A 19,211-nucleotide genomic window follows, 5' to 3' on the forward strand; every position below is an offset into this window, starting at 1 on the left:
GCCCTGGAGTAGCCCATCCACCTTCCCTGGGGAAGCAGGTGAGTGGACAAGGTGAAAGAGTTGGTGGTGAGAAGCTATGGAGGCTGGGTGCCTGTGGCTCAAGCGGCTAAGGCGCCAGCCACATACACCTGAGCTGGCGGGTTTGAATCCAGCCCGGGCCGGCCAAACAACAATGATGGCTGCAACCAAAAAATAGCCGGGCGTTGTTGAGACTCGCTTGAGCCCAGGAGTTTGAGGTTGCTATGAGCTATGATGCCATGGTACTCTAACCAGGGTGACAGCTTGAGGCTCTGTCTAAAAAAAAAAAAGAAGAGAAGCTATGGAAAACAACATGCAGCTTCTTCTTTCCTTCCAGGGAAAAAGACTCTGGATAGTCTGCTGTGGCGACTAAGGAGAGATGTCTAGCAGATCCGAGGACTGAAGTTGTGTCTGGGCAGAAGCTATCATCTTGGCAACTGACCAGGAAAAAGAATCAGGTCCAAGAACGAGGAGGGGATCCTCTCATACTTTCAATTTAGTTGGCATTCCCTCCCAGACTCCATTTGAAGGTTTTGGGAGACCAGCCTTGCCTCTAAGAAAGGCTAAGGAGAAGGATAATCGGGTTCTTCAGCCCTAGTGACAGACCAACCAGGCTCAGAGGTTATGTTACAACCAGCAGATGAGAAGGCAGAGCTGTCACCAAGGTAGTCTGGCTTCAAAGTCTTTGCTTTTTCCTACCAGAGAAAAGCAGGGATCTAATCAGTAATAAGTCCGGACATTGGCAGCTGGCCAGAAGATTGTGGGTGACCACATCAGAAAAAGTAGGGGACAGAAGTCCAGGAGCATTCCTCACCAAGGCACTTAGAATATTGAGCTGTGATCACCTTGATTTATCTTTTCCTCCCACTGGACTGCAAGTTCCTAGGGGGCTGGAGACTGAGTTCACAGCACCCACTGGTGCTTAACACAGCATCTGCTGTCAGGAATGCTCACTGAATGTTTGAACCTTTATGTTTTCTGGAAAGGAGGAAAGAAACTTGACAAAACCACCATGGTCAGCTGGTAGGGATGTAAACACAGAGAGTGGAAGGGAAGGGAAGGATTAGGCCAAGCGCTCAGAAAATCATCTCTCTGGATAAATGGGTCTCTCCTGACAGAGACAGAATTTCACTGAGGCCTTCTGCGTCCCCCCGCCCCCCTCCACCTCCCGGCAGAGGTCACAGTCCTATAGCAGGTAAGTGACTTGTTTATACACAAAAAAGTCAAAGGTCAGAAATGTTGCTATGTGCCCTGACTTAGCATTATAAAATGTGTACACACTGGGGAGTAACTTTCCTTAGAGTCCTCCCAGCCTGAGGGGGCACCCAGGAGTTCAGAGGAGAGGCTTGGAGGCTGGGGGTAGGAGGAGGGCTTAACTTGTCTAGGGGCCACTGGGAAGTAGCAAGTGACAGGGCTAGGTGAGGACCCAGCTCAGCTCTCTTTATTTTCTCAGGAAATTAGGCAGATTGACGTTACAGCATTGCATGCGTTCTACCTTTCAGGAACCAGCAAATTCAAAAGGTATGATCTTGGCATTCTAACCAAAAAGGAATAAGTACCTCCCTCCAACTCCACCCCAATTTTTCTTTTTTAATATCAAATCTAGTTCTCTGAGACACAGCCCTCTTTTTCCTCCCTTTTGGGTGTCCAAGGCCATGCCCCATCTGAAGTCAAGAACAGCTGTCCTGACCACAGACTTAGAACCCTGCCCCTTGGGGGGCAGGGCAGGCTCAGAGGTACACAGCCGCGCACACACCCCATAGCACCAGTGGGAGCCAGCTCTGTGTAGCCAAACACAGTTTCACATTTGCAATTTCACCGGGTCCTCCCAAGGACAGGGGGACTGGAAAGGCAGCTTTACCTACTGTACTGCTACAAAGACAGCAAAGCACCCGGAAACCTGCACCCCACCCCCAAGTCTGCAACCCACCCCTGGCAATGAAGACAGAAGAAAACAGGCCCAAGAGCAGGTGGCAAGGAGTGAAAGTCGTGCTTCTCAGCAGCTGAGGACCAGCGGGGCGACTGCTAAGTTTAGTGGCCTGGGTGGGGGAGACTGAACTTTATCCCTGAAGGGGTCCCAACTCTTGCCAGATGGCAAGGCAGTGTCCTAGAGGCAGAGCACAGACCTTGGCCCTTGGCCTTCCCTGTCAGGATAGACACTCCCGGCTTCCTATGTGCCTAAAGAGTGAGCATAATCTAGAGTCGTGGACCAGAACTCAGACTCAGCGCAGGGTCGCTGCAGCCACCAAAGCCTCCGTTCACACAGGCCCGGCCAGCTTTTCCTGTTGCCTAGGTACTAGGGTGCGGTTGGCGGGGTGCGAGTACTCCCCATTGCGCGCCATCCTGAGACGGTGCAGCCGACAGCCTTGAGCTTTCTGGGATCGGTCACCGGGGGAAGCTCTGCGGGAACCCCACGATCCTCTCCCAAGGGACTTCCCGCCCCCTCTCTTCTCAGGGCCCCGTACCTGAGGGAGCGGACACTCTGCAACGTCGCTTCCTGCCAAGTTCGAAGGAGGATGGCCCGGGCCCCCAGCACCCCTGGGCTCCCGGCGCACAGCCTTCCCAGGCGCAGCATCCCGGCGTAGACAGCCATGGTTCGTTTCGCCCCGCGTCCCGGCCCGAGTAAACTTTTAAAGTGAGCCGAGGCGGGGCGAACGCGGCGCGGGCGGGGAGGCGGGGAGGGTAGCTTCTGCCTATGGGGTGCGGAGGACTGGGTCCTGGACAGGCGGGGCGGGGCGAGGAGAGGCGCGGAGGTTGCAATTCAGAGCCGGGGCCACAGTCTCCTCGGACCCGGCTTTCTCCCTCCCACCCTCGAAGAATTGCCCTGGTTTCCTTCTGGATCTAAAGGCCCGGGCTACAGCTGGCGGGAGTCTGGTCTCCCTCCCAACCTTCAGGAGCCTGGATGTTGAGAGAGCAAAAGTTTGTTCATTTCACAGAGGGGGAGCCAGCCACATCGTGGGAGGCCAGATGGCAAGGCAAGACCAGTCCATCCCCAGCGCCCAGTTTAGCGCGGGTCACGTGCTGCCCCCCTCCTCTCTTGGGTTGCAAGCTTGAGGCCAAAGGAGTCCTTGAGACGTGCCAGCTGGAGCAGAGGGCCCTGGCGGGGTGGGGAGGCAGACAGGACAAAGGGTGCTGCACGTGAGCCCCCTCTGGGCCTTCTGGCTCAGGGCAGAGAAGGGCTGAGCCAGAAGTCAACCTCGGAAGGGACACCAGTTAGTACTCCCATCTCACATGGGACATCCTTCCAACCCACCCCCTCTGTGCACCACATACTGCAAGGTGGCCTCAGGGACTGGGACCTGTGTCATCTGCCAATCCCAGCTTGGGGCCTAAGGCACTATCCCTGTGCTGCCCCAAGGTGAATGGAAAGCAACGTTATGGCTCAGCCTAGGGCCCTTCCCACTGGCTCTGCAGTCCATCCGTAGGGTTAGACCTGGGTAGAGCTGCAGAACAGAGAAAGGTGACTGTCTATCTCTGGCTCTGGCTGGGAAAGATGGTGCAAGGCACCAAATGGTTCCAGGTCTATACTGTTTTGGCCCAGGTTTGATCCTTCCTGCAGAGAAAGGAGACAGGGAATGGGAGAAAGGCCTGGGCAGGGTGACCTCCTCTCTCTTGACCTGGAAGGAATGAAGTAACCCGAGGCAAAAGGGGCAGCTAAGGGTGGAGGCTGGCCTGATGAGACCTTTGGCCTAATCTGGGAACTTTGGCTTAATTACAGTCATGATGAGGTGGCCTCGTCTGGATGGCGACCTTAAATCCCCCTGTTATCCTGACTCCTGAGACGGGTCCTCACACTTCAGGCTCCTATGGGGTTCAGGCAGGCAGGAACACAGAGGAACAAAAAGATCATGAGAAGCTGGGATTGCAAATACTCGCCTTCATTTTTTTTTGTTTTTGTTTGTTTGCCGTTTTTGGCTGGGCCAGTTTGAATCCGCCACCTCCAGTATATGGGGCCCGTGTCCTACTCCTTTGAGCTACAGGCGCTGCCCAGTACTTGCCTTCCTAATTAGGCCATTTGATAGCCACCCAGGGAATGTGGGGTGCTGGAGAGTATCCCAAGCCTGGGGTCCCAGTCCTGCCTGGCAGGCTTAGCCATTAGTTTTCTGGGTGATGCTGGGTAAATCATCACCCATCTCTGGGCCTGAGAGTTGAAGGATAGGTACTTATCTTAAAGGTCCTTCCACTCTCCTTGTTAGTTTGAGGGTCAGTCCCTGGAGGGAGAGAGAAATGTTCCTCCTTCAACTTTGCTCCAACCTTGGCTTTCTAAGACAGTAGGCTTTCCTGACTTTTCCCAGACACAAATGCCATGGAATCACAGCTACCAGCTTCAGGCCAGGATCTTCAAGGAAACACTGTGCAAGGAACAGGCATCTCTGTTTTTATGGGTGAAGAAATTGAGTACCGGTTGGCTCAGCTCAGTGGATAGGGCACCAGCCCCATATACGGAGGGTGGCGGGTTTGAACCCAATCCCAGCCAAACTGCAACAAAAAATAGCCAGGCGTTGTGCAGGCACCCGTAGTCCCAGCTACTCAGGAAGCTAAGGCAAGAGAATAGCCTAAGCCCAGGAGTTAAAGGTTGCTGTTAGCTGTGACGCCACAGCACTCTACCGAGGGTGATAAAGTAAAACTCTGTCTCTAAAAAGAAACAAAAAAAAATGAGTCCCAGAGAGATTCATACTCTTAAGTTCTTAAGCACAGGCCAGAGCTCTACCCAAACTTACTTTGTGGCTTTGGGCAAGTTAGGTGGTCTCCTCAGCCTCAGCTGTTATCTGTAAAATGGGGCTAATGATATCAACTTCTTGTGGAGGGTAGGGGTAAGGATTAAGTAAGTGGCACAGAACTGGGAGTTGGACAGTTTTCAGTGATTGTTTCTTTCTCTATCCGCTCCTTCCTCTCGTCTTCACTTTGAGACCTTCCTCTGTGTTAGGAACTATATAGTATTTTTAGGAGGAGAAATCATTCTACAAAGCCCTAGTAGGCACTGGTTCTGTGGATGGGGAGGAGGACCTAGGAAGGGAAAATAAAGATGGCTGATGTGGGAGTCCCTGACTCATGGTACCAGGATCATGCTGACTCAGAATTCTGGGGCTTGTGTACAGAAGTGGAGAGCCCAGCACACAGGCCACCTGGCTCTCCAACTTCCCTTCCCCTCCTTCTAACCAACTCAATTCTCCACCCCTGCACCAGGGGCTTTCTACCTGAGCTGAGCACGTCTGCTGCATGAGGTAATGTCTCTGTGATTTTGCTCATGGTATTGGCTACCCTGAGAAAGCTCTTATTCCCTTTCCTTCTGTGCTTCAAAACCAGACTCAAAATGTAAACACTATTTATTGATTTTTAAAAATTTATAGCATCAAACTTACCTGGCAGGGGAGATACTATGATCACGAAGTGGTTTTCCCAGGGCCAGGTTTATCCATTGCACTCCGGATGTGCTGACCCCTGCGACTTCCCCAAATGTGGGAAACTCGACAGTGTAATTTGTGATAGTGGGGGACTGCGTTCGTGCCTTCCCTGTAAAATTAAAAATAAATAGATAAATAATAAGAATTTATAGCATCAACCTATGAATAAAGTCCACGAGATTTAATCACAGTAAGGAAATAGAATATGTTACCGACCTTATCTGGACGTTATCTGGAAGGTAAACCAGATAATAGCAGAGAAGTAAGGGGTGAAGAAGAGAGGTAGAAGCAAATATCCTTACCTCGTACACTGAGGTGCCAGGAGATCTTAGGCTGGGCGTGGGGGCTCAGGCCTGAAATCCTAGCACTCTGGGAGGCTGAGATGGGTGGATTGCTTGAGCTCATGAGTTCAAGACCAACCTGAGCAAAAGTGAGACCCTCTACTAAAAATAGAAAAACTGGAGGTGGGTGGCGCCTGTGGGTCAGTGGGGAGGGTGCCAGCCCCATATAACAAGGGTGGCGGATTAAAACCTAGCCCCAGCCAAACTGCAACAAAAACAACAACAATAAAAATAGCTGGGCAGGTGCCAGCTACAGGTGGCAGGTGCCTGTAGTCCCAGCTACTTGCGAGGCTGAGGCAAGAGAATGGCCTAAGCCCAGGAGTTGGAGGTTGCTGTGAGCTGTGTGACGCCACGGCACTCTACCGAGGGCAATAAAATGAGACTCTGTCTGCAAAAAAAAAGAAAAACTGGAGGCAAGAGGATTGCTTGAACCCAAGAGTTGGAGGTTGCTGTGAGCTATGTATGATGCCATGGCTCTCTACTGAGGGTGACAGCTGGAGACTCTGTCCCCCGAAAAAGAGATCTTGTCTATCGACAATGGAATGAGACATAAAGGAATACATTATTATGAACAAAAATAATAACACAATTATATTGGAAGGACTTAGAGAGGAACAATGAGGGGCCAAATTTTCACTCTTCAAACAGAAAATCAAGAAATAGCAGTGTAGGCTTGGTGCCTGTGGCTCAAGCAGCTAAGGTGCCAGCCACATACACCTGAACTGGCGGGTTCAAATCTAGCCCGGGCCCGCCAAACAACAATGATGGCTGCAACCAAAAAATAGCCAGAAATTGTGGTGGACACCTGTAGTCCCGGCTACTTGGGAGGATGAGGCAAGAGAATCACATAAGCCCAGGAGTTGGAGGTTGCTGTGAGCTGTGATGCCATGGCACTCTACCCAGGGCAACAGCTTGAGGCTCTGTCTCAAAAAAAAAAAAAAAAAGAAAAGAAAAAAAAGAAATAGGAGTGTAAATATATTGTGTAAAGATGAATAGCAAAAGAAGATAAAACAGAAATGGTTAAACTAGTTCAAATGATTACCTTTGGAATTAAATAGACATTTCTCCAAGAAGATGTATGGGCTGGGTGTGGTGGCTCACGCCTATAATCTTAGTACTTTGGGAAGCTGAGATGGGTGGATCACTTGAGTTCAGGAGTTCAAGACCAGCCTGAGCAAGAATGAGACCCTGTCTCTACCAAAAATAGAAAAACTAGCCAGCTACCATGGTGGGTGCCTGTAGTCCTAGCTATCTGGGAGGCTGAGCCTGAGAGGTTTTTTTTTTTTTTTTGAGACAGAGTTTCACTATGTCACCCTCAGTACAGTGCTGTGGTGTTACAGCTCACAGTAACCTCAAACTCCTGGGCTCAAGTGAATTTCTTGCCTCAGCCTCCCAAGTAGTTGGGCCTACAGGTGCCTACCACAACGCCTGGCTATTTTTTTTTTTTGGTTGTAGTTGTCATTGTTGTTTAGCAGGGCTGGGTCAGGTTCGAACCCACCAACCTGGGTGTATGCCGCCAGTGCCTTACCCACTAGCTAAGGGTGCCACCTGTTTTGTTTTGTTTTTTAGAGACAGAGTCTTGCTCCGCTCATTGGCCGGGGTAGAGTGCTGTGGCATCATCATAGCTCACAGCATCCTCAAACTCTTTGGTGTTTTTTTTTTTGTTTGTTTTGTTTTGCAGTTTTTGGCTGGGGCTGGGTTTGAACGTGCCACCTCCAGCGTATGGGGCCAGTGCCCTACTCCATTGAGCCACAGGCACTGCCCCAAAACTCTTGGTCTTGAGTAACCCTCTTGCCTCAGCCTCCCAGGTAGTTAGGAGGTGTAATAACTGTCTAGTTTTTTCTATTTTTGGTTCAGATGGGGTCTTGCCCTTGCTCAGGCTGATCTTGAACTCCTGAGATCAGGCAACCCACCCACCTTGGCCTCCCAGAGTGCTAGGAGTAAGGGTGTGAGCCACCCTGGCTGGTCAAACCCAAGAGTTTGAAGTTGTTGTGAGCTACAATGATGCCAGGGCTCTCTACGCAGGATAACAGACTCAGTCTCAAGCAAAACAAAACAAAAGGGATGGGCGGCACCTGTGGCTCAGGGAGTAGGGCAGCGGCCCCATATACCGAGGGTGGCAGGTTCAAACCCGGCCCCGGTCAAACTGCAACAAGAAAAAGCTGGGTGTTGTGGTGGGTGCCTGTAGTCCCAGTGACTTGGGAGGCTGAGGTAAGAGAATCGCCTAAGCCCAGGCGTTGGAGGTTGCTGTGAGCTGTGAAGCTATGGCACTCTACTGAGGGCGACATAGTGAAACACTGTCTCAAAAAAAAAAAAAAAAAAAGGATAGCCATTAATTGTATGAAAAGATGTTATTTCACTAGTTATTAGGGAAATGCAAATCAAAACCATTAAATACTACCTCACCTCATCAGGATGTCTACTATATTAAAAAAAAAAAAAGGCAGAAAATAGTAAATGCCGGTGAGAATGAGGAGAAATTGGAACCCTGGTACATTAACAGTATGAAAGAAGAAGGAGGGAGAGGGGGAGGAGAAGGATAAGGATAAGGATTACCAGCTGGGTGCACACTCTACCCAGGGCACCAGAGTGAGACTGTCTCAAAAAAAAAAGATTAGTATATGATCTAGTAATTCAACTTCTGGATATACACCCAAAAGAATTGAAAATAGGGACTTGAGGGTGGCGTCTGTGGCTCAGTGGGTAGGGCACTGGCCCCATATACCGAGGGTGGTAGGTCAAACCCGGCCCCGGCCAAACTGCAACAAAAAAATAGCTGGGCGTTGCAGTGGGCGCCTGTAGTCCCAGCTACTTGGGAGGCTGAGGCAAGAGAATTGCCTAAGCCCAGGAGTTGGAGGTTGCTGTGAGCTGTGATGCCACAGCACTCCACCGAGGGTGATAAAATGAGACTCTGTCTCAAAAAAAAAAAAAAAGAAAGAAAGAAAAAGAAAATAGGGACTTGAACTAACATTTGTACACCAAGGTTTATAACAATTATTCACAATAGCCAAAAGGCAGAAACAACCCAAACATCCATCAGTGAGTGAATGGATAAACAAAGCATATGTGTCGATGGAATGGAATATTATTCAGCCTTAAAAAAGGAGGAAATTCTGGCTGGGTGTGGTGGATCACACCTGGAATCCTAGCACTCTGGGAGGCTGAGGCAGGCAGATCACTTGAGCTCATGAGTTTGAGACCTGCCTGAGCAAAAATGAGACCTTGTCTCTACTAAAAATAGAAAAACTGAGGCAAGAGGATTGCTTGAGCCCAAGAGTTGGAGGTTCCTGTGAGCTATGATGCCATGGCACACTATCATGGGTGACAAAGTGAGACTCTGTCTCAAAAAAAAAAAAAATTTTAAAGGAAGGAAATTCTCACATATGCTACAACACAGATGAATCTTGAAGACACTATGCTAAGTGGAATAAGCCAATCACAAAAAGATTAAAAACTATGGCCTTATACTCCTATAAGGTATCTAGAGTAGTTAATTCCACAGAGAAAGACAGAATACTGGTTGCCAGAGGCTTTGAAGAGGTGAAATGGGGAGCTATTGTTTGTTTATCGGCTATAGAGTTTGAGAAGATAAAAAATTTTGGGAGGGCTGTAATCCCAGCAGGTGGATTGCCTGAGCTCATGGGTGGGAGACCAGCTACTGAGCAAGAGGGAGACCCCATCTCTAAAAATAGCCGGGCATTGTAGCTGGCACCTGTAGTCTAGCTACTCGGGAGGCTGAGGCAAGAGAATCACTTGAGCCCAAGAGTTTGAGGCTGCTGTGAGCTCTGATGCCACTCTACCAACGGCGACAAAGTGAGACTCTGTCTCAAAAAAAATAAAAAGAAAAAAATATATATATATTCTCTTTGGAGCAGAGGGCTAGAAGGAAGAAAAATTCTTTTTGTTATAAAGCTGTTTTCTTGGGGGTGGCTCCTGTGGCTCAAAGCAGTAGGGCTCCGGCCCCATAAGCCAGAGGTGGCGGGTTCAAACCCAGCCCCGGCCAAAAACTGCAAAAAAATAAAAAAATAAGCTGTTTTCTTTTTTTTTCTCCTTAATCTCTAGGCAACCAGGGACTGTTTTGTTTTTTAATGTGGGGTACATATGTTTTTCTTTTTTCACATCCAAATATAAATTATATGTTTTATTGTAATTTTTTTTAGTAACAGGCCTGAGAGATGTTTCCTAGCTAATGCCATCTAACAATTTAGGGGATAGCTGTGGTGACTCACACCTGTGATCTCAGCACTTTGGGAGGCCAAGGGGAAAGGAGCTTGAGCCCAGGAGTTTGAGGCTGCCTTGAACTATGATGACTCTGCTTTACTCTAGGCCAGCTAACAGAGCAAGACTCTGTTTCAGGTGAAAAAAGAGGGGAGAGGAGAGGAGGGGAGAGGAGGGGAGGGGAGAGAAAAGTTATAAGGACTAGTGTGTTCCATGAGTTTTCATCATAAAAAAAATAAGAGCAAAAAAAAAAAAATAAGAGCAAAGAGATTACTTAGGGCTGGAATCAGCTTTGGCATCAGATCTGAAAATAATCTGGCCCTGCTGCTTTTTCTATCAATGACCTTGAGCAAATCTTTCTATTCAGTAATTTTTCATAGCTCTGAGTTATAATTGACTATTTCCAAGTAGTATATGAAAAAGTGCCTTTTTTTTTTTAAAGACAGAGTTTCACTCTGTCACCCTGGCTAGGGTTCTGTGGCATTATCCTAGCTCACAGCAACCTTAAACTCTGGCACTCAAGTGATCCTCCTGCCTCAGCCTCCTGAGCAGCTGGGATTACAGGTGCCCACTGTGACACCCAGCTAGTTTGTCTTTTTAGTAGAGATGGGGTCTTGCTCTTGCTCAGGCTGGTCTGGAATTTCTGAGCTCAAGTAGGCCTCCCAGAGTGATAGGACTACAGGTGGTGAGCCAAAAAGGAGCCCTTTTAAAATACTTTCCTTCACTGTGTGTCTGAGAAGTGAGCTGTCTAAGAAGAGCAGTGATCATGAAGGACAGGCAGGAAAAAAGGAGAGACTGCTTGCTGGCTGCCACAGAAAGAGGGAAGGAGAGGATCAAGAAGGGAGTTTTAATTTGCAAAGATGAGAATAAACTGACTTGGAACATAATGTTTTTACTCTGCTAACTAGGCCAATTAGATCCCACAGCCAAAACAAAAAATATATAAGTAAACCAAACCCCCCCAAACCAAAGGACAAGGCTAATAAAAATTATTCTAAAAATGGATGTTTCTGGTTTTCAAACAGAAAATGAAAATAAGGAACTTGCTCTGAACTACTGCTTATCTTTTTTTTTTTTTTTTTTTTTTTTGTGGGTTTGGCCAGGGCCGGGCTCAAATCCGCCACCCCCAGTATACAGGGTTGGCGCCCTACTCCTTGAGCCAAAGGCGCCACCCACTACTGATTATCTTGATCACAGTTGATGGCACCACAGCTAGATGAGATCTTAAATAATCAGTATTTTCTTTCTGACAACCCCAAATTGAAAAACTAAATGAGCCATACTCCCTGCAAAAAGTTGCCAAGAAGTTGTGAAAGCCTTGCTTTTGCAAAGAGGATAGGGCAAAAATCCTTCTTGGATTGTTTAACATTTTACTTTCCTTGGGTCAAAGTCAAGAGCTAAAGTCAACTGTGATGTCTGGGATAAGGACCCAGTGTTATGAGACTAAGTCTAATTTACCTTCCTCTACTCACTCATTGATTCGAGAGACACTCCTTCCGTGCCCATTTGGTAACAAGCATGATGCTGGGACTTAGGGCTGGAGATATGAATGAGACAGGATTTTCACGCTTATGGAGCCTACTGTCTAGGAAGAGAACACTAACCCTGAGACCCACGACGGACCACAGTGTGGACAGTGCTGTGTGAGGGGGATGGGGAGAGGCACCTGCCCTAGGCATGTTGTAAAAGGTCTCCTGGAGGTTTGAGCTGAGTTCTGAGAAATGAATGGTGTATTATTTCCTGTTGCTGCTAAAGCAAATTGCACATATTTATTTAGTGGCTTTAAACAACAGAAATTTGTTTTTTTTTTTTTTTTTGTAGAGACAGAGTCTCACTTTATTGCCCTCGGTAGAGTGCCGTGGCGTCACACAGCTCACAGCAACCTCCAACTCCTGGGCTTAGGCGATTCTACTGCCTGAGCCTCCCGAGTAGCTGGGACTACAGGTGCCCGCCACAACGCCCGGCTATTTGTTTTGTTTTGTTTTTACAATTCTAGAGACCAGAGTGTGAAATGAGTCTTATGGGACTAAAATCAAGGTGTTAGCAGAGCTGGTTCCATTGAGAGGCTCCAGGGGAGAATCCATTTCTTGTCTCTTCCAGCTTCTGGTGGTTCCAGGTGTTCTTTGGCTTGTGGCCACATTACTAATCTTTGCTTCTATGGTCTGTGGTCATGTTGACTCCTATTCTTCTATGTATGATCCCCCTCTTCCCTCTGCCTTTTATTTTTCTTTTTGGAGACACAGTTTCATTTTGTTTTAATTTTGTTGCCTAGGCTGGAGTGTAGTGGTTTGATCACAGCTCTGTAACCCTTAACTATGGATTCAAGCAGTCATCCCACTGCAGCCTCCCAAGTAGCTTGGACTACAGGTGTGTGCCACCACACCCAGATAACCTCTGCCTTTCTTTTTTTTTCTGAGACAGAGCCTCAAGCTGTCACCCGGGTAGAGTGCCATGGCATTACAGCTCATAGCAACCTCCAACTCCTGGGCTCAAGCGATTCTCCTACCTCCACCTCCCAAGCAGCTGGGACCACAGGCGCCCACCACAATGCTCGGCTATGTTTTTTTTTTGGTTGCAGCTGTCATTGTTTGGTGGGCCCGGGCTGGATTCGAACCCGCCAGCCCAGGTGTATGTGGCTGGCGCCTTAGCTGCTTGAGCCACTGATGCCCAGCCACCTCTGCCTTTCTTGTAAAAAGGATTGTAACTACATTTAGGGCTCATTTGGATAATCCAGAATAATATTTCCATCTCAAAATTATTAATTTAATCACATCTGTAAAGTCCCATTTGCCATATAAGGTAGCACTCACAGGTTCCATGGATGAGGATTTGGGTATCTTTGGGAACCATCCTGCAGCCCACCACAGATAGAATTTGCAGGGTAACCATGGACCAATGTGAGGGGAAAGTGTGAGGGTGCAGAACATATACATTCTGGATGTGTCTAGTAGTTTTGTTATAGGAGCAAAGAGTGTTTGTTTGGGGATAGAGAAAAATAAGGCAGGGTCTTATGAGTGAGATAGGCAGTGCCTATATTATAATTATTGTGGATTTTATTCCTAGCAAGCCCTTAGCTAGTGTGTGGCATATGGGAGGTACCAAATAGACTTTAGATGGCTTGAGTAGAATAAATGGCAAGGAAATAATATTCATACAGGGCCTTCTACGCATTTGTTGTAGGGTGGTGGGGCCAAACTGCAACAAAAAAATAGCTGGGCATTGTGGCAGGCACCTGTAGTCCCAGCTACTCAGGAGGCTGTGGCAAGAGAATCGCCTAAGCCCAGGAGTTGGAGGTTGCTGTGAGCTGTGATGTCACAGCACTCTACCGAGGGTGATTAAATAAGATTCTGTCTCTAAAACAATAAATAAATAAAAATAAATAAAATAAAATATAAAAAAGATCTCCATTTGGTGAGATTCAAGCCCTAGATCAAGATGTGAGGCTTTTCAGACCTGAGGCTGTGTCACGTGGCACATAGGTGCCAGTGTTGTGCTATTTGCAATGTGTATGCAAATATTCTCTTTCCTCAGTGTCTCAGGATGCTAGTTTCAGGTATCACAGACATGCACGACAAGGAAAGAAGCTTGGTAGCATCTTTTTTTTTTTTAAGTTTCAGGTTAATGTGAGGGCACAAACAACTAGGTTTCAATATTTGCATTCATTAGGTAGAGTCCCTCTTGTAGTTGTGTTCCACACCCAAGAGATGTGCCATGTACTCTTACCTTGTGCCCATTAAGTGGGAGCACACCAATCTCCCTCCCCCCTCTCCTGGAAAGCCTTTCCCTGGAGCCCCTCAGCAGACTACCCTTAGGTTCCATTGTCACTGTTGTTATCAGTGCCAACAACTCTAATGCAAAGGAGGACACAGTGTTATGGGCCACAGTGTTGCCAAAAGCTATAGGGCATCAGCAGAAATAGCCCACTTTTGGTCAGGATGATTAGGCCAAATCTTCTCGGAGAAGGTGGCATCTGGATCGAACCTTAAAGATTGCAAATGATGGTGACCATGGGGTGGTGCCTGTAGCTCAGTGGGTAGAGCGCTAGCCACACATAATGGCTGGCAGGTTTGAACCTGGTCCTGGGCCAGCTGAACAACAACAACAACAGCTCCAACAAAAACATAGCCAGACGCTGTGGCAGGTGCCCGTAGTCCCAGCTACTTAGAAGGCCGAGGCAAGAGAATCTCTTAAGCCCAAGAGTTTGAGGTTGCTGTGAGCTGTGACGCCATAGCACTCTACTGAGTGTGATATAGTGAGACTCTGTCTGAAAAAAAAAAAAAGTAAGGATGCTGACCATGACAAGAGAGAAGCATTTGAAGCTGAATGTAATGAACAGAGGGGAGGAGGTGGGAACATGGAAGAAAAGATGAGTTGAACAGGGTTACAGGAATGATTTTTTGAGCGCCTTCAAGGAACTGAAACTTCGTGTATTTCTTTCATTCAATCCTTATTAGAAGTATAGCTTCCTCTGTAGAAGGTGGGTTTTTTTGTTTGTTTGTTTTTGTTTCTTTCTTTCTTTTTGTTAGACAAGAGGTCTCACTCTGTCTCCCAGGCCAGAGTACAGGGGCATGATCATATCTCCCTGTAGCCTCAAACTCCTGGGTTCAACAGATCCTCCAACCTCAGCCTCCCAAGCAGCTGAGATTACAGGTGATGGGCACTAGATAATGTGGTCAAAGTTGGCATAACCAGATTTGATCTCAGATCTGTCCCAATATATAATTTCATTCATTCATTGCTTATTTATTTATATTGAACTTTTCTATTTCATAACTTATTACAAAAGTAATAAGGCTCATTGTAATAAATCTTTACAGGTAAACAAGGTTAAAAGTGTGGACAATCATCTTTACCTTTTCCTAGGCTCATACAACCATGTAGAGACATGTTTGTGTTTCTGTATCTCCTCTCTCTCTCTCTTTCTCTCTCTCTCTATATACATGCACACATATATTTTTTATTTTTTGCCAAAAGAAGATTTATTTTGAAAGTCATTTGAAAGATGCCAAGTAAAGGAGCTCAATGAATGTAGGTTCCAAATCCATATTCTTTCTAGCCCCCACCAATGGTCTTTGTCATGCCAGAAAGTTGCTTTCTTTGGTTAATACCCTATTAAGTTTAGCTTCCTGGAGAAGGGATCTTTTCCGGTAAGCTGTCATGTTCATTTTTTTTTTCTGTAGAGTAGAGCTTTATTTCCAGGAAGCAGTGTGTTAGTTGGAGATGGGTGTTCTTTTAGAAACATCAAAGTAGATCTAATATGTTTAACAAAGCGGGGTGGCTTGGCCAAAGGTGAAGTGAAAAGTTCTCTAATATTTGCTTATCATCTTGCTGCAACCAGGAATCCACATGCAGAAACGGCATCCAGGAATATGGTCCTATCTGAAGTTGTTCTGTCTTTGTATCATAAATGCTAGACATTGGTCCACCTGTTAAAGCCAGCACAGTGTGTAGCTCCTCCTCTAGGCCATGATCATGAAAAGAGGCTCTTTTTTTTTTTTTTTTTTTTTTTTTGTAGAGACAGAGTCTCAGTCCACAGACTGAGCCACAGGCGCCGCCCGAAAGGCGGCTCTTATCAGCAATGCCATAAATTACTAGACAGTGGTTTTCATTTTCTTCTCAGTCATTTAATTCTGTTATGCCTCATATTACTAGGTGAATGTCATCCTCTTGACTGTCAAATTCAATGAGAAGGTGATGAGTAAGTTTTTGTGTCACTGAATTCTCCCACAAGGTGCTCTTCTAGCCTTCCACATTGAGCGTGGTCAGAAAAGGATTTTATGGCATTTATGATGAAGGGGACCTCAGCTTTGGTGTTGCTTCCATCACAATGTGTCAGTCAGGTTGTCCCATTACTGCCACAGGTGGGTGGGCTAGGACCAAGGTCTCCGGAGGACTGTGGCAGCCACACTCCCCACCCTTAGACGAACAGTGGCATTGCTGACGCCCTGCCCTGGCAGGCCCAGGGAGGCAGCTGCCTCCCCAGCCCGGGGCCACCCACAGCCCCTGCCTCCTCTAGGTATTTTCACCAAAAAAATGAGATTATGTTGGACAATCAATGCAAGCAGAATAAAATCCACACATTAGATGGTTGTCTTTATCAGTGTTAATTTGTTGATTTTTTTTTTTTTTGTAGAGACAGAGTCTCACTGTACCGCCCTCGGGTAGAGTGCCGTGGTGTCACACGGCTCACAGAAACCTCTAACTCTTGGGCTTACGCGATTCTCTTGCCTCAGCCTCCCTAGCAGCTGGGACTACAGGCGACTGCCACAACGCCCGGCTATTTTTTGGTTGCAGTTTGGCCGGGTCTGGGTTTGAACCCGCCACCCTCGGCATATGGGGCCGGTGCCTTACCGACTGAGCCACAGGCGCCGCCCAATTTGTTGATTTTTTTTTTTTTTTTGTAGAGACAGAGTCTCACTTTATGGCCCTTGGTAGAGTGCCGTGGCCTCACACAGCTCACAGCTCCAATTCCTGGCTTAAGCGATTCTCTTACCTCAGCCTCCTAAGTAGCTGAGACTACAGGCGCCCGCCACAACGCCCTGCTATTTTTTGGTTGCAGTTTGGCTGGGGCTGGGTTTGAACCCGCCACCCTCGGTATATGGGGCCGGCGCCTTACCGACTGAGCCACAAGCGCCGCCCAATTTGTTGATTTTTATATTTGTCCTGTGGTTACATAAGACGTTTCATTGTACTGGGGAAAAACATTGACATATTTAGGGATAAAGGGGCATTACTTATTCCAGCTGGCTTTTGATTTAAAAAGAATAGGGTATCATGTTGCAAACACTCTCTTTTTTTTGATTGTTTGTTTTTGTTTTGAGACAGAGTTTCACTATGTCGCCCTTGGTAGAGTGCCTGGGCGTTGTGGTGGGTGCCTGTAGTCGCAGCTACTTGGGAGGCGGAGGCAAGAGAATCACTTAAGCCCACGAGTTAGAGGTTGCTGTGAGCTATAACATATAACACCTCGGTACTCTACCAAGGGCAACATAAACATAGCGACACTCTGTCTCAAAAAAAAATTGAAAGGAAGGAAGAAAGAAAGACCAGCCTGATTCAGAGTGAGACCTCGTATCTAAAAATAGCCAGGCATTGTGTAGGGTACCTGTAGTCCCTTCTACTTGGGAGGCTGAGGCAAGAGAATCAATTGAGCTCAAGAGTTTGAGGTTGCTGTGAGCTATGACAGCATAGCACTCTATGGGGGGTGACTGCTTGTCTCAGAAAAGTAAGAGTCTGTCTCAGAAAAAAACCAAATGCATATAGAAGAATATGACAACAAAATTTTTTTTTTGCAGTTTTTGGCTGGGGCTGGGTTTGAACCCCCCACCTCTGGCATATGGGGCTGGCACCCTACTCCTTTGAGCCACAAGCGCTGCCCTCTGAAAACAATTTTTGAGACAGAGCCTCAAGCTGTCGCCCTGGGTAGAGTGCCATGGCGTCACAGCTCACAGAAACTTCAAACTCGTGGGCTAGCTAGTATTACAGGAGTGAACCACCTTGTCAGCCCCACTTCTGTATGTATTTTAAGATAATTTTTACTTATGTCTAAAACCAAAAGCAGAACAAAACTCTTGTAGGGATTTCTAATTTCAATTGTTTTGTTTTGTTCTGTTTTGTTTTTGAGACAGAGTCTTAAGCTGTCACCCTGGGTAGAGTGCCATGGCATCGCAGATCATAGCAACTTTAAATTCTTGGGCTTAAGTGATTCTCTTGCCTCAGCCTCCCAAGTAGCTGGGATTACAGGTGCTCACCACAAAGCCTGGCTATTTTTTGGTTGTAGTTATCTTTGTTATTTGGCAGGCCCAAGCTGGGTTCAAACCTGCCAGCTCCAGTGTATGTGGCTGGCACCCTAGCCGCTGAGCTACCAGGTGCCAAGCCCCTTCCTTCTTAAATCCTTCCTTCCTTCCTTTCTTTCTTCTGGCAAGCATGAAATAAAGTTTATTGAGGAAGAAAAAGATAGGTTTACAGAGTAAGAACACTTAAAAAGCTGGATACATTCACCATATGTATCCAGCGAATGTACCTTTCCACTGCCGGAAGAAGTAGGCAAAGAGGCCTAATATCCCCATTTCAAGATGAGCAAACTAAAGTTTGAAGTGGGCAAATTGTCTGTTTCATTCATTCATTCATTCAACAGATATCTGAAGGAGCAACTCCCAAGCCTCATTCAAATTCTGGGGATCCTTGGATGGGAATACAAAGGTGGTTAAGATAAAACCCCTGCCCTCACAATTCAGGGTGGACAGACATGTAAAGGAAAGTACATCAGGAAGTGATCATGAATTTCAGCAAACATTTATTGGGTACTTACTAAGTGCCAGTCACTGCTGTATCTCTTGATGTGTTTCACTCTTGGATTCTCAAACTCTACCACCTAGGTTCCATTGTTGCCCACATTTCTCATAGATTCGTGATGATTGTCTATGGTTTCATAAGCAGCAAGCGGCAGAGCCAGGATTAATACTCAGTTGGTCTAATGCCAGAGGTCCCACTTAACCATGAAACTCTACTATCGCTGGTAACAGACGGCACACGGAGCATTGCCAGAGCCCTAAGGAGGCACCTCTAATTCAGCCAGGTTTTCACAGTGATCGGGGAATTTCCTGAAGGACTAGGAATTAGCTAGGTAGAGAAAGTGAGTGGGAAAGACCGGGCCACTGCAGGAGAGGGCGAGGTGTGGAGGCATCTAGTCCAGGCAAGGGCTGGAGCGTGAGAGGAGGCTGCAGAGGCAGGAGGGACCAGGCACAGAGAGGAGAGTGGTCTACATCCTAGAGGCAGCTGTCTGTCTGAAGGGTTTTAAACGCTGGAGTGACTTGGCCAGATTTTTTTTTTTAGGAATATCACAGAGGAGCTGGGCGAAGGTGGATGGGAGGAGTGAGACAACCGCTGAAGCAGTGGGGAGGAGAAAAGAGAATTTCGGAAAGTCGAGTTTTCGGATGATTGTGATTTGGTTGGTGGTGGGTAGAGGACAGGAAGCAATACTGGAGGACAACCAACTTCGGCTTCTAATCCAGCGGTACAGGAGTGATCCAATGAGGTCAATTTTGGACGCGAACCCAGGTTTTCTGGCGCCCAATCCGTGCCCTTTCGCCTCCTGGCGCTGCCAGCTACGAGGCGGGTTGACGTGCGCAGGTGGCCACCAGGGGACAGAGCTCACAGCCTTTCCCCGCACGCTCCGGGGGAGGCGGCAACGTGCAGTGAGCCATCCTGGACGCTAGGGGACACTCTCACA

The 19,211-nt window shown here is 47.3% G+C and overlaps 1 protein-coding gene, 1 non-coding gene and 1 pseudogene across 3 annotated transcripts in view; 1 reads left to right on the plus strand and 2 right to left on the minus strand.

Moving 5' to 3' along the window:
* ACSF2 (acyl-CoA synthetase family member 2) overlaps nt 1-2,858 on the minus strand; it is a 52,440-nt gene extending 49,582 nt beyond the window's left edge. Inside the window, exon 1 of one of the 2 annotated variants that reach the window (XM_053568730.1) lies at nt 2,484-2,858. In XM_053568730.1, coding sequence (XP_053424705.1) covers nt 2,484-2,611 — 128 coding nt within the window. In that variant the 5' untranslated portion in view covers nt 2,612-2,858. The remainder of the gene's footprint in view (nt 1-2,483) is intronic. The other variant, XM_053568729.1, reaches the window with a different exon arrangement.
* Nucleotides 2,859-5,373: 2,515 nt separating this feature from the next.
* On the plus strand, nt 5,374-5,536 carry LOC128571427 (U1 spliceosomal RNA). The gene has a single exon (XR_008375842.1). It is a non-coding gene; the product is annotated as a U1 spliceosomal RNA (small nuclear RNA).
* A 9,687-nt stretch (nt 5,537-15,223) lies between these two features.
* Nucleotides 15,224-19,185, minus strand: LOC128571105 (protein N-terminal asparagine amidohydrolase-like; annotated as a pseudogene).
* Between the last annotated feature and the right edge of the window lie 26 nt (nt 19,186-19,211).

Source organism: Nycticebus coucang, chromosome 18 (assembly GCF_027406575.1).
Source record: "Nycticebus coucang isolate mNycCou1 chromosome 18, mNycCou1.pri, whole genome shotgun sequence".
In the NCBI taxonomy this organism is placed as follows: Eukaryota; Metazoa; Chordata; class Mammalia; order Primates; family Lorisidae; genus Nycticebus; species Nycticebus coucang.